Consider the following 15,443-nt stretch of genomic DNA (forward strand, 5'->3'; position numbering starts at 1 on the left):
CACTGGAATGTCCAGGTGCTACTTTGATATAAGTAAATCAATTACAAACAGTTAAATAAGTAGTCATATCTTATATATAACAGATGGACTTTGTGCAATTAGAGTCTAATGGAACAAGAATGTATAGCAAAAGATTTGCCTGCAGCCTGGGAGAGGACGGATGCAGTCTGAGGCAATGCTGGCTTCTGCCATAAACTGTATTTCCAGTTATGCTGACTGCAAAGTGAAAGAGTATTTTGCATAATGGGATTTGCATTATTTTTTTTTTTGCTGTTTAAGCCAACCACACAAATCACACCCTAAATAACTTCTCTTTTATAAATCCGGGTACAGCTTACTGTCACGTGCCCTGCCACTCAGTGACATTCCACTCTCTCATAAACATATTTATTGCTTACTTTCTTAAACTTTCTCTAGAGGCTATTAAGAGTATTTTCCAGTAAGACCTTAATTTCAGTTGGATAAGTATTCCCAGACAGTCAAAACTGTTAGGACAGTCCTGGCACTATATGACATAGTTATATGATGCTAAACAGTTCACATGTATATAGAACACATTCCTCAGGTGCTACCTGAGCCAGCTATGTTGGTGCTGGCCAGTATGAATGGATAGTGTGAAAATCAGTCTATGTTCGCAGCAAAAGTTGGCCAGGAATCCACAAGAAAAGAGAGAATCACTGTTAGGTTGATAACGGGAAGAGTGGAAATAAGCCCCTCTGGCTCTGCCTGGAAAGCAGGTTCCCATTTTTGAATGCAGAAACTGGAACTGTATTCTCGTGTTTATTTCTTCATATGTAGAAAGCATATTCCTGCAGATAGTCTCGAAAAATAATTAAATCAAGTCAGAGACCATGCTGCTACCTCACGTGAATATCCTATTTTAATTTATTTGCTAGTCGCTTAGGATCCTGTGGCAGTAGTTGCTTTCACAACTACTGGAAATACCTCCTCGAAGCTCTTGATTTAGCTCACATTGCATTGTGAACTTCACCTTGGAAACTTGGCATCTTGTGATTGTTCCTCAGTTCCTTCCTTCCCCCTTGGCAACAACTTTCCTGAGTGCCTCTGTATGCACTTGGGAGCTCAGTGCTCAACACGTTGTCATCTTTCCTTCCATTTTGTTGCTATGCTGCTCTGTTGTGTCAAACTAGGCACTACTATTTCCTCTTTGCAGAGGGTTGAGGTGGTGAGTATAAGCCTCAGGAAGCAAGTTCTGATTAAAAAAATAATGTATCTTACTAATCCATTGAGAATGCCACTGAAATAAGTGAATGTAACATACCATTTTTATAAAGAAAGTGACTTTTTTTTTCCCCGAAATACACAACAGAAATTAACTAGTGATCTGAGACAGCTGATTTTATTTTCCTAGAATTTCAGCATTCAGCTGACACTCCTTTACCATTAAAAACAAAACAAAAAAACACCCAGTCAACCCACATTACCAAGTATTATTCAATGTTTTCTTACTCACTGTACAGACAAGACTACACATTCTGGGAGATCTGCCCAGGAAGATTGGCTAATCAGTTTAAAAATGACAGACTGATGGTTTTAGTCCAAAAAAATAATGCCTGATCAAATGTATGTCATTACACTGAGATGGTACAGCATACGCTGATGTACTGGAACTAATTACAGCTGTTTGTTGTTGTGACATGGCTGTTTGAGAGTTCATACAATGTGATGTGCTATCATTTCCAATAAGGCATCACATTACTGTGTGTTGATGGCATTGAGGGGTTAACACAGTTCATCCTACCACGTGGTTAACATTTAAACAGCTGGAGCATCAGTGCTGGCTACTTTCAGGGATCTCCTGTAAACAGAAGAAAGGAATATTCCCCAGCAGAATTCAGACTCTTGAATAAATCCAGATGGCTGCCCAATCGAAAATGTTGCTAGGATGTTTTTCTCTCTAAAAGTTCTCTCTTGAGCTGAGAGATGATTTCTGTTATGAAAATATATTTAAAATAGCTTGAGACTTGTTTTCTCAGACTAACTTTAGGATTGAGATTGTTGGTAGATGTGCTTATATGGAAGCAGTTCATAGCTGTGGTGGCATTTCTTTGAAGGTCTTTTTATTTATAGAACATTTTGACACAGATCTCTGACATCTCTTAGCTTCAGGCAGCTGAGGAATTAAAATTTTTCTTGAAGAATGTTTAGTGAAAAATCAGCTTGATTATCAATGTAGTACTGTTACGTAGTTAAATAATGCAATGTGGTTATGCAAAGCAACCAACAGAAAAAAAGACCAAACTCTGTTGTGTGGAATGCAGAATTTGTCACGCTCTTGCAGATTGTAAACTTGCAGAAACGCACATGAATGTGAGAATTAGTTTGCTATTCTGAAAGAATTGATAAGATGGGCCAGGAGATAAGTAAAGCTTCTACTCATGTAATGGCATATTCTCAGAAAACCGTAAACAAGTGAAGGTTAGTACAGAGAGGAAATTCTACAGGATTTATTCACGTTTTTAATTAGGATAATTTAAATCATCACTTGAAACAATTCATACTTGTTGGTTTGAACTGGCCTAGCTTTTGAACTTAGCCCAACATTTGGGTTAGTAAACTAGGACTATGGAGTTTAGAATGTTTAACAAGTGTTACACTAATGTGGATTTTATTTCCATGGCCGCATGTATCTGGGTGGCACAGTAATACAAGAAACTTTTCAGAGTGAAACAGAAAAAAATGGCTGAAACAGAAAAAAATGGCTGAAACAGAGTGTGGCAGTACAGAACTGAAGTCATCCTATAGTGTTCCAGTGGCCGATGTAGCAGTATGGTCTCTGAATTGTTCTGATTATTTTTCAAGGATATACACAGGATACAGTTTCTTGTGGTTTGTTGGGCTGATTGGGCCTGGCATGACTGCAGGGGAGAGAGGACTGAGACCTGAGAGAAATGACTACGCAGACGCCAAGGTCAGCGAAGATGGAGCGGGAGGAGGTGTGCCGGAGCTGGGATTCCGCTGCAGCTCATGGTGAGATGGCAGCAGCTCCCCTGCAGCCAGCGGAGATTAGTGGTGGAGCAGAGATCCACCCACAGCCTGTGGAGAAGCCCATGCTGGAGCAAAGATGTCTGTGCCTGAAGGAGGTCGTAGAGAATGGTCTCCATGAGCTGCTGGAGGCTGACAATGAGGCAGAGAGGCATCTGAAGTTTGTGGAAGACCCCATGCCTGAGCTGGTGGCTGCTTCCTAAGAAGCCATGACTCTGTGGGGAAGAAGGCTGTGCTGGAGCAATCTGATGGGTAAGGATTGCATCCTGCGGGAAAGACTCATGTTGGAGAAGTCTGTGGACTGTCCTGTGAGGTGGAGATCCATTGGAGCAGGGGAAAAGAGTGTGAGGAGTCTTCCTCCTTTGAGAAAGGAGCAGCAGAAATGACATGTGATGAACTGACCAGTGACCCCCCCATTCCCTGTCCCCCTGCACCGATGAGGGATGAGGTTGAGCAGGGAAGAAGGGAGGGTGGGGGGGAAGATGTTTTTAAGATCTGGCTTTGTTTCTTGTTATCCTCCCTGAATGCACCATTAACAAATTAAATTGATTTGTACCAAATCTGAGTCCGTTTTGCCTGGGACCCTAGTCGGTGGGTGATTTGTCCCTATTCTTATCTCGACCCTCAGTCCTTCTGTTACATTCTTCTCCTCTCCACCTCACTGAGGAAGAGCAGTGAGTGATCAACCTCATGGTGGCTGAGCTGCCGGCTGGGCTAAACCACGACAGTGGCACAGTAATACAAGAAACTTTTCAGAGCAGACTGCTGGCTGAAACAGTGTGTCAGTAAAGAACTGAAGTCATCCTATAGCTTTCCAGTGGTCTCCGTGGTTTGAGTTGATGATTTTGGTTCAGCTCACAGAAGACAGTTGTTAGCACTGGCCTTTTAAATCTTCAAGCCAAAGAAAAGAACAAAGAAACTTGTGATTTAGATTTTACTGCAAGAGTTTTCCATTTGTCAATCGGAGAACATGATAACCCCCCCACCTCCTCAGCACTTTCCTATGGTTAACATGTAAATACAGTGGTGCATTGCCAAGTGCTGGTCACCGAACATCTTGTTTGGGTGAAAACGATGTGCCAAGGTGCTTACCAAGTGATGCTGCCCAAGAAAGGTTGTGCTGACCTTGTGTGCCTTATTTGGTGACACTCCAACAGCAGTACTGGACGGGAGCAGCATTTTGATTTCGATCGGCTAGAGGATGTGAAACAAAACTGTTCTCTGTGAGAACGGCTATAGTTCTCCTATGTGGTAGCAGTCATTGTTCAGTGACTATTGCAGAACACCTGCTGTAGATATTCTATGGAATAATAGAATCATAGAATGGTTCGGGTTGGAAGGGGCCTCAAAGTTCATCTAGTTCCAACCCCCCTGCCATGGGCAGGAACACCCTCCACTGGACCAGGTTGCTCAAAGCCTCATCCAACCTGGCCTTGAACACTCCAGGGATGGGGCATCCACAGCTTCCCCGGGCAACTTGTACCAGTGCTTCACCACCCTCATGGTGAAGAATTGCTTCCTTAGATCTAATGGAAATCTACCCTCTTCCAGTTTAAAGCCATTACCCCTTGTCTTATCACTACATGTCCTTGTAAAAAGTCCCTCTCCAGCTTTCCTGTAGGCCCCCTTTAGTACTGGAAGGCTGCTAGAAGGTCTCCCCATAGCCTTCTCTTCTCCAGGCTGAACAACCCAAACTTTGTCAGCCTGCCTTCACAGGAGAGGTGCTCCAGCCCTCTCATCATCTTCATGGCTCTCCTCTGGACTGAGTTTATGATGAGTTCATCATGATGGGTTTATCATGGACTGAGCTATGATGAGTTCAGTTAGAATTCACAAAACCTGTTGGGAGAGCAGCTGGAACTTACTTACTAGCTTGTTTGATCTCATTTCTGTTGTTTAGGATTGCAGAGTTGTACTGTGACTCCAAAATCTCTTTCTGTTCTCTTCCATCCTCTAAGGATATTTAGCAGACGAGACGACAAGGAAGATCAAGGAGACAAAGGAAGAGCTAATCTTAGCTGGCAGATAATTTGTTCAGTGCAACTCTACACCTTTCCTAGCCCAGACAGTAATCACGCAAAATAACTGCCATGAAGAAGGTTGTCACCTAATTTTCCTGAGGATAAAGACTCTTTCTCTGTCCAGCGTTTCCTGGCCAAAATCCCTAGTGTTCTGCATGAACTGTCCACAGCCATGGGTAATGTTGCTTTTCAGACTGTCAGTGATAGCACTGTGACTACTGCACACTCCCCAGCAGGAGCTTTGCAGTTGAGCTGGCCAAGGTGGCTTCTGGCCAAGAATAAGCATAGGCCAGTGGCCAGGATCTGCTGTCAGACTCTGACTCTCTACATTGTGCCCTGAGGACAGTCATTTATAATCTTTACTTTTCAGCATTTAATTTCCTTCCTGCATTTCTCCATCTGATTGTCATAAATACTGAACACTCAAAAGCAAGTTCCCATAAGGAGGGAAAACAGAAACCATATTTTGGAGGGTTAACACCTGAGCAATGAAGATAGCCCTCCAACCCCAGTTCTCAGAAGCCACTATTGGAAATTTAGTGTCTAATCTTTCTGCCTTAGTTTCTTCATATTTGTCACTGGGATATTATTTACTGACCGACTAGGAAGGTTTCAGTGATGGCGTGATTACTTTTTGTTAAGTGTTAAATTTCATTAGAACATATAAAAATATCCTCTAATTTGCTACAAGGTCTCCATGGATTTTAGTAACCAGGTGCTAGCCTCACATTGAGGATATCCTCAAGCTGAGAGGAGAATAAACCTCTGTGAAAGCAGACTATCTTCCTGTTTACTACCTTATCAGAGAGCACCAGAAGCATTCAAAAACTGGTGCTTGCCTTTTTCCATTTGGATAAAGAGCTTACCCTTGTTCCTGCCACAGCATTATAGTCTGTTTTTGACACTTGTCTGATATGTGCCGTTCTTAATGTTTACAAAAATAACATTGAAAACTGATCTTCATAGATTGGACAGCATTGATGTCAAACGAAATTTTCTTTGTGAAAAAGAATTAGGAGAAGTATTTCTTGCTGTTGCGAACGAAGAGACTTAGGACCTCACAATTACCATGGTAAGAAAGTGGTGTCTGGATTCTCAGTGACTACTCCAAAGAAAGGAGTAATATAGCTGAAAGTCCTGACACATTGATTTTTACATTTCTGAAACTAAGTAGTACGAGCTCTGCATCAGGAACAGCATAGGAGAGGCTTGAGCTGTGCTTTTAAAGTGCCTATAAATGCAGCCTTCGATTAAGCATACAGTGGGCACGTATGCAGGAGAGAAAACAGTAAAATCCTGATGTAAACTCATGGGGCATAAAAAAACCCCAACAGAACAGCAGGATGTAGAAGAACAACAAAGGTGCAAATTGCTTCGCATGGCCTATGCCACTGGCAAGTCACTACATCTCTGAGTGGAGATTTCCATGCATATTAATTATCATGAACCCTTTTCTTGGGCATGGTTTTGTGTCTCGTGAAGAAACCTAAGCAACGGCAGATCAGAAGCAGCTTTGCCAAGATATGTCTTGGAACTCACAAAGAAAATAACATGGCAAATTTATTTACAGGAAAATCAATCTTTTAGAAATGTTTAGCTCAGAGAGAAAGACCGCAGGGACAATGACAAACTTCAAGAGGCTTCGGTCTGTAGTTGCTAGGACATACTGAAAAAAATGCCCGCATCAACAATTGGAGGAATATCTCTGTAAGATCATAACAGAGTGAAATGTGGAAAAAATGCTAGGGACTGTAACAGAAGAGGCCAAAGCACAAAAATAAATTATTAGAGTTTCAAGTATTAGAATTTTCAAAAGCGTCTGAACCCTTTCTGATAAATTCCCTACACAGGATGTCTCTTTGGATCAACAACTGGAGGGTGAATGAACCTTTAAGAAGCTCCAGACCTCCAGGTCAGAAAAAAGTACATCTGGCTAGTGCTAGAAGTTGGACAGAACAGGAGGCAGACCTTCCCTCTGGGTTAAGTCATCATTTAACAGTTTGGTTTAGCTGTTCTTAGTAATAAATCTCAGCGTTATTTCCAAGATCTATTACAAACAGTCACTTCAGAAACAGGAGAGGATTGGCAAATTTTAGAAACTGAAAATGTGGTCTTTACAACTGTATATTTCATATAGCCTTTCTGGTTAGACCTTGTATTTATTTCCTTTCTCAGATGGTATTTACCCTCAACTTTATATGAAAGATACAGTCCCATGTCTTGTCAATCATTTAAGTGCAGCCAACTATTCATGCACTATAGGAAGGTCTCCCTTCATAGTTTTCAGTATATGTGCAAAGCTCTGGTGACAAGCTGAAATTAATTACAGCTGAAGGTTGTGGCCCTGTGTGTAAGCAGGCGATCTGCCTCTCCTGCTCCTTTCTCTTGCTTGTCCTCTTACCAAACTAATCTTCCCAATGCAAACTTGACAGGGAAAGTTCTGACTGTGAGGTCTTTTGTAGTGGTGATAATGGCTACAGAGACACATTGGGAGGGCTGGACCGAGCCTTTTCTTAGTACATGGATGTGTTCAGCCAGTTTCAGTCTGCTCTTGTGTGATACAAGGAACTCCACCATATCTTTCTTCCAAAGGATGAGATCCCACATGCTGAGCACAGGAACGTGCACAAAAGAGCAGGAAGGCACATGTGCAGCCAAGTACTCCTCTTGGACAGGTATGAACACCCCCTTGACTCTGCAGGTTCTTCCTGGTGTTTGCAGAGCAGGAGAAGGTCACGCCATAATACCAAGTAACCTAGAGCACCACAAACACTGAGATGGCGAATGGAAAGTTACTGCAAGAGCTTGTACCATGTAGGTGTCGGCAGACCTTACGAGGCTCTATAGCAGCTGCAGCAGGCAGGCCCTCGACAGTGTTGATTGGCAGGGAGGGAACACTTAGACTTTAGGATCCTGATGGGCCTGGATTTTATTGCTTGGCTTTGTGTCAGCTGCTTCACATCAAGTACTACTCACTGCCCTTAGTAAGACGTGGCTTTGACGCTGGACACCTGATAACCTCTGGTCTAAACTGCCTCTGCTGTAAAGCTGAGCTTCTCTACTAATAGGGACAGCACAGGAAAATCTTTGCTTTCTCTGAAACTAAGGAACATAGGAAAACCCTGTAAAAATAAGGAGAGAAAAATTCCACTTTTAAAATACAAAGGCAAATAATGTATACTTCCAATACTTCTATCTTCTTCTAAATCATTATTACAGTGCAGATGCAGAGTAACAAATCTGATGGCTCATGAGGACAGTATGATCAAACGAACTTACAGCCCTGTTAGAATTGTTTGAAAAGTTGCTGTGCTTTTATGTTCCAAAAAGGTAACTATGTTGCTTCTGGTGTTTTGCAGTGGAAAAATACATGGATTGTGCAGACTCCTCCTTGGTGATAGTAAAAGAATACAGTGTATTTGGAGTGAAGGGACAGAAAATGTCCACCTTTGGCAGTGGTAGAGGTGTTTAAAATGCTTTATTAGGACTGAATTTTACAGGATATAGCTTCCTCTTCAGGTATTTATTAAAGAAAATTAGCCTACTCATCAGATGCTCTGCTCGTCAATAGAATAGCCTTTGAAAGATCCTTATAATACTGGATGATCCTTTGTCTTATATATGAACATTTTCTTCTGTTTTAAATAATGGACTAATGCTAACATCCTGCACAGTTTACTGGAAGAGTGGACCACTCCATTCAGTATCAGTATATAAGTAAATGGTCCACTGGAATAAAGGCTGCACCATTTTTAAAAGCAGCATTTTCAAATTCTGTTCATAAGACTGATATATGGAATGTAGAGTGTGTTCCAGTGAGGAAGTGTATTGTGTTTTGGTTAGAAAATGTATCCTGTATGTATATTTTCTTAGCACTCTGTGCCAAGCCAAACTCCCCAGACACCTGAGTACTACAACACTCTATGAGTTAACACTCAACTAGTACCACAGAAAAATGTGCCAGAGCTATTTAATCACTAGACAGAGGGAAAAAAATCACTGTCATGACCTACTGACCAGACATTTCTTGGCAATTGCTAATCAACGGTGTTAGCCTTTTATTGTCTCTTCTGCCGTTGTCTTCCAGGAAAGGTCTGAGCAAGAGGTCAGTGTAGCTTAAGTAGGTATTGGTTCATTTGTTATCTTTCATACAGTATGCTGCAGTCAACAGTCTGCTCTCCTCGGAAGGTGAGAGACTTCAGCTTAATTCGACTTGTTTATTTACTGTAGAATTTCGCTATCAAACCCAAAAGATAAAGATAATTCCTGGTGGGAACATTTCTGAGAATAATTTTTAGTGCTTTCTATGTGCATTAATTTTTAAAATATCTGTATTTGACAAATTGTGAACTAATTCTTTATTGACAGTCTACAGAAGAAAAACATCAGAAAAGTGACCTTTCTGAAAAGGTCTTCTGAAAAGTTCAGATTATCATGCATTTAAGACTGTCTGTGTTCTGGTAAGTACTGTATTCTATGCTTACCTTTGAACAGACAATTGGATTTGCATTCCTTTCCTGAAAAAGTCTATTTCCTGGGTTGGAGACCCAGGGAAAAAAATATTTCTTCCTAGAAAAAGATGAGGAAGAAAGGGGGAAATGATAGGGAAAAGTCACCTAGCACATAACCTCCTGTCATGCAAATCAATTGTATAGAGAGGAGGCAGTGGTAATGCGTGTTTCTAGCTTCAAGTGACCACACCTGAAATTCTGCATTTTTGAAGAATTTGAAAGACAGTGCTCTCTTTGATCAAAATTTAATTTGAAAGACAGTGCTCTCTTTGATCAAAAATTGTTAATTATTCAGCTTTGTCTGCCCATACTGCATTAACAAAACACTGCTGAATAGCAAAACCAGAAAGCTGATTACTTCCTTTCTGGGAATGAAAATGTCTAGCCTAAGGCATGGAGGGATGTCTCTCCCTTTCTCTCTTCCTGTAATACTGGAAACATTTGAAATTTGTTCAAGTCTCTATGGGAAGCCGACACAGACTGCTCCTGTATCTTTGTCTCCAGCATGGAACCACAGCTGGCAAACAAATAGGTGCCACTATAGCTGTTATATGATTGCCATTAGGCAACCCAGGACTCTCCTGGTCCCTGGACAGGCAGCGTAGCTCAAGAGGTGAGAGAGATTCATTCCGCCTCTCTGAAAGCCAATAATAGCAATGAGGATCCCCTTCTATTCAGGAAAAAATGGAGTTGCAGCATGTGACCGCCCCTTTGAGGCATCCCAGCGGATAGCGAAGAGCTTGGCTTTCCTACCAACTCAAGAGGGCTAGAGTGGCAATGGACTTAAAAGCATTTGACCTCACTGGGATTTCCTTGCTGTGCCATTTGGTCTTCTCTTCCTCTCACACACTACCCACTATCCCACTACCTACACTACCCCACTTCTCTTCCTCTCACACATTACTACTTCCTGAGCAGTGTGATAAACTAAAGATCATTAATCTCTGCCAGAGTGGTTACTTTGGGCTCTCACTTTGTGAAGACAAACCTTATTCTCATCATGTCTACACTGACAGGGTTAACACAGAGGTTATTTGCTGCCAGCCAGAGCTGTATGAATTAGTTTTTCCTTTTCCTCTGTGCAGTCTGCACCAAAACCATCTGCTCTGCACCCTTTGATAGTGGCTTAAGGTCTGCATTGAAGCTAGAATGTTTCTAGGAACTGACTTATGAACGACTTGCCTCTTGTGTGGGGCCACAGGGAGAGGTACGAAAGGGCTGGAGTCAAAACAGAGCATTTGGGGGTTGCGACTGGTGGAATTGCAGGGCAGAGAAGCTTCAGGGCTCTGGAGAGCAGAGCAGTTCAGGCAGTGACCTCGTGGAGCAAATACCAGTCTGCCACATCGTAGGAGGGACTCTGAACTTTTCAGTGAGGCTGGACTGAGCAGAACTGGTCAGGTGCAAAGACAGTGTATGCCAGAATTGATTTTCCCTTTAATAGAGCTTGCTTCTGTCATGCAATATTTTTTCCGTCTACCGTCAGGGACTAGGTTGCCTGATAGGCCAAAGCACATGAGCTTTTTACTCTCATGGATTTCAGCAAGAAGTTAGACGTTTACATCACTTGTTGAATTTGAGCTTTATACCCTGACATTTGGAGTAGATGTTTAAAAATAAAATACCATTTTATTTGTGTGCAAAATTTCCCTCTTCCCTGTGTTGCATCAGAGCAGCTATTGTTGGCTGTGTGTTTTTCTTTCTGGGACTGTCTGTGACAGCCACCAGCCATCCTTCTATTTACAGTCATTACTGCAAGGAAATTGGAAACTGCAGCTACTGGGACATGATTATCTTCTCTTTCATGTCAGATTTGTCTTTTGCTGTGACACAGCACAAGAAATGTTTGTACAGCTATTAAAACATTTATCTAGAGATAAACAGCAATGCCATGTCCTGGCTGAATGAGCTGCTGTTGTAGATCTGATGTAGGACTGGTTTACTAGCAATGGTGATACAGAAGGGGTGACAAAAGGGGACTTCCTGCCCCCTCCTGCCCATGGTAATGCCCACAGTCCCTCCGTAATCAGAAGTGAGGAAGCCTCCAGAGTAATAGGATCAAGATTTAGATAAGAATCTTGAAGCAAGAAAAGGTTGGCATCTTTATCTCTAGGAAAGGATAGTCTTGTGAAATGTTTAGTCAAAGGCTTATAGCACTTGCCAAGGCTCTTGACTGAACAGCAGTCTGGTTAGATTTCCTTCTTCAGGTCTTTGATCAAAGTGATGAAATAATGCATGATAACTCAAGACTGTGCAATCCTTGTTTTACGAAAATAACAATACAGAACTGCATTTTTATTGCGAAGGAATACGAAGAGTTAGATGAAAGACACATAAATCTGCCAGTGCAATGAACAGTTTTGAACAGTGTGTGCTGTAGCCCTGTCTGTCCCACAGGGCTTATTGTTTTATTGTACTTTTTTAGCTTGTTGAATTCACAAAACCCACAAACTTACAACGTAGAAAATATGTGAAAAACAAAGAACCAAAACCTCTCATTTGCCAAAACTGCCTTTTATTTTGAGCTCATCGTTTTAATCTTAAAAAGATATTTCTGGTGGCACACAGCCTCAGAATCAGCACCTTTGCATTTACAAACTGCAGAGAATCCCCGTCAATTTATATTACCGTAGTTCAGACTCTTAAATCACACAGAAAATCTTACACTTTGTTCCTGTTTTATGTGAAAAGCTTAACAGCACATTGCTGCAACAAGATTGCATGTTATGAGGATTCCATTCACAAAACAGCTTTACAGCACATTAAATATTAATTTAGTAATTTCATCATAAATGAAAACTATAATGAAAATGCCTGTATAAATAAACAGTGCAGCTTTTGTGATGTGCTACCCTTTCTTATTTTTTGTTCATTTAGACTCCCGTTCACAAGACCATCATTAGTGCAAATAAATGAGATTTTACTGTACAATTATGTTGTAACAAGCTCTTAGATACATTTCAACTGATTGAGACCAGTGTAATGAGTTAATTTTCAGTGTCTGGTTTGGTGAGAGATTTCACAAGCTCTTCTGCAGGATTAGATTTCTTCTGGCTTGGGATAGCAGGTAGGGCACGGCTTGGTTTCAGAGGTTCTCCTGATAGACCAGGCAAGAGAGAATAGAGGAAATGACTCTGAGAAAATCCCCTTTTCTGAGATCTGGAAGTTGAGGCTGGTGGGAGAATAACTGCACCAGTCCTTAGGGAATTTAAAGGCAGAGACTTAAACTTCTTAGCACCCTGAGATGGTAGCTGAACTAGAGGAAAAAGAAAAAGAGACCAAGAGTGCACAGAAAGTGAAAAGCATGGCATTTTTACAATGAGTTTGCTACTTTCATTGAACTGTTGTTTACTTGTCCATATGTGCTCTGCGAGTCACAGGCCACAGAAGTAGCCCATTACCAGGTAGTACACTAAGACCCACACTGAAACATGAGAGCCACAGCTGTTGTATGTCTCATGTGTGTCAGAAGTCTTGCAAGAAACTGTGGATTTACATAATTGTTAATCTCCACCTCACGCTCGGCAGTGTAACGTTGTGCTTAAAGTTAATGTAGTTCAATATCTTCTCTAAACAGAAATCCTCAAGCTCCTTCACTCAGGCAACTCACTAACTAATTTCATAATTTTTTAAAAGGAGAATTCAAAACCTTAATTGTAGACTTATTTTTCTCTGCTTTGGAATTTTTTTGTGAATTGCGTTAGCTTCTTTCCATTTAATTCTTCATTTTATTCACAATCTCTTTGTATACAGTTTAGGTTTTTCAGTTTAACCATATGAAGACCTCCCTACTGGACTTAACACTGTCTCTATTTTGACTACAGAATCTTCCTTGAAATTTTTCACATTAATTTTTCCTTGATTACATACTCATTCCATCTGTGATTTCCTTCAATCTGTATCTGTTGTGATGAATATGAGACGCTACGGACGTTTTCCTCTGAGATATTCTAGTTTGAGTTTCATCTTATTAGTCATGGCAGCCTCTGGAGGGTTATTTGGATGCTCTGTCTATTTTGCTGGCTTCATCCTTTGAAACTAATCACAAACGCTTCCTAGTGGACAGGAATTAAAAATCATTCTCTAAGCCAATCACTTTTCCTCAGATTGGTATTATGTTTTTGTCCTGGTTCTTTATATGCAGAAAGAATCCTGCTGTAAAGCACTCTGCTCAAAAGACGACCATCTCAGCCTGTCGTTATCATTCAATTTCCTAGTCAACTCCAATGAAAACCTGAGTGTTTATGTTTGCATTTTTCTTGTTAGCCTCTTTGGTTACTCCCTTTTCATAATCTCTGACAAATATTCCTGGTGCAGGTTCAGGGAAATTCTACAGAAATGAGAATGGAGAAGAGTATTTTCTCTTAAACCAATGAAAATCTCACGTAATCCCAGAGAAATATCTGAAGTTAATCTAGATTTGGACCATTGTAGTAGAGGATACATTGATAAATGAACTAATTTTTATTAGAAATAGCAGACCACATAGTCAATTGGTATGAACTGAGTAACTGCTGCAGTCAATGCACCTGTGATAAGCTGGACCTTATGAGTCAATTTTGATCTTAAAAATAACCCCAAACCAAACTAAACATTCAACACTCTCGAGGAACTCGTAGGTAGAATAGTGGATCAAGTTTCTTGAAGCCTGTAGAATAAAAAGACGAGAAAAAAGGACTTGCAGAATTTCAAGTCAGTTAATCTAACATAAAAAATCCTAAATGCCTAAAAACCTGCCCACCGTTGGTGTTTCTCAGAAGTGAATCTTTGAAACTTTAAAGTCTACCTTCTCACTGCTCATCAAACAACATCAAAAAGAATAACTGCAATACTGGCAGGGTGGAGGCCAGAGAAAAGAGAAATTACGTAGTTTCAATAAGGAAGGATTATTAACTTTGTCACAAATTTTCATAAAAAATAAGGTAGATCCATTACTATAACATGGACATACACCTGATGAAAAAAAGGCACTCAAAGTATAATTTGCCAGAGAACAGGTTTAAAATGCAAAAATACCTTGATAAATTGGAGAAACAGTAAGAAGTTTGAATAACGAAACTCAGCGAAGGCAAACACAAACCCCTATACTAAGGGAAAACAAACAAACGAAGAAATCCCAGACTAGCAAAAGTCCAAATGTGAGATGGGGAATAACTAGCTAGAGGAGTAAGAGTCCTGCAGGTAACTGGGGACACAGACTGTGCCCGAGCCAGAAATAAATTGAAGAAGTTCGGGCAGAAGCCCTACACCTTCCGTGCCTCAGCAAAGCAGAAGCACACCAGGCTTGTCACGCAGGCCCCTCTGTGTCTATAGATTTATGTAGTGTATAATTAATAAGTCAGACATTTGCCCTGTTGGAAACAAATGTTAGCTCTCTAATGTCTGCAGTGGGCACTGAAAAAGCTTTGCATCTATGTGTTTTTTTAATGTGTACATTGTGCAAAAGAGGCTGAAGTTCTCCTTGCCGTATTCGCCTGTACCATATGCCATATACTCATTTCATCATTCATTATTTATTTATCAGGAACAGTAATTCTCTAAGACTCACCAGGTATCTATTTGGGGGAAACCATGTTTTTTATAGAGAGGATTTAAAAAATTGATGGATTTTTTTTTTTTTCTTCTTATGCTAATTTCAGTACAATCCAAGCTGTGACAGGCTGAGCAGGGCAGTGTTTACTAAAACTGCCTGGCCTCTGAAATGTTGTGCAATTCATAGGTCATATTCAAGGTTCATTCATGCTCAGAGGTTCAGGAAATGACTTAGTTCTCCTTCCCAAGGAAAAAAAAAGCAACAAACTATTAATACTTTGCTTTAGTTCATATTGAATTTATGTGAATCAGGCGGGGCTAAATACAATAAATGATCCCATTTGTTTTCTGGCACATGGTAGAAGGCTTTGAGTTC

At 40.8% G+C, this 15,443-nt stretch overlaps 1 protein-coding gene across 1 annotated transcript in view; it reads right to left on the reverse strand.

The window, feature by feature from the left end:
• Positions 1–12,522: 12,522 nt before the first annotated feature.
• Positions 12,523–15,443, reverse strand: part of ANKRD55 (ankyrin repeat domain 55) — a 48,796-nt gene continuing 45,875 nt past the window's right edge. The window contains exon 11 of the mRNA XM_009981845.1: positions 12,523–12,791. Coding sequence (XP_009980147.1) covers positions 12,523–12,791 — 269 coding nt within the window. The remainder of the gene's footprint in view (positions 12,792–15,443) is intronic.

Source organism: Tauraco erythrolophus, chromosome Z (assembly GCF_009769465.1).
Source record: "Tauraco erythrolophus isolate bTauEry1 chromosome Z, bTauEry1.pri, whole genome shotgun sequence".
NCBI classification, from domain to species: Eukaryota; Metazoa; Chordata; class Aves; order Musophagiformes; family Musophagidae; genus Tauraco; species Tauraco erythrolophus.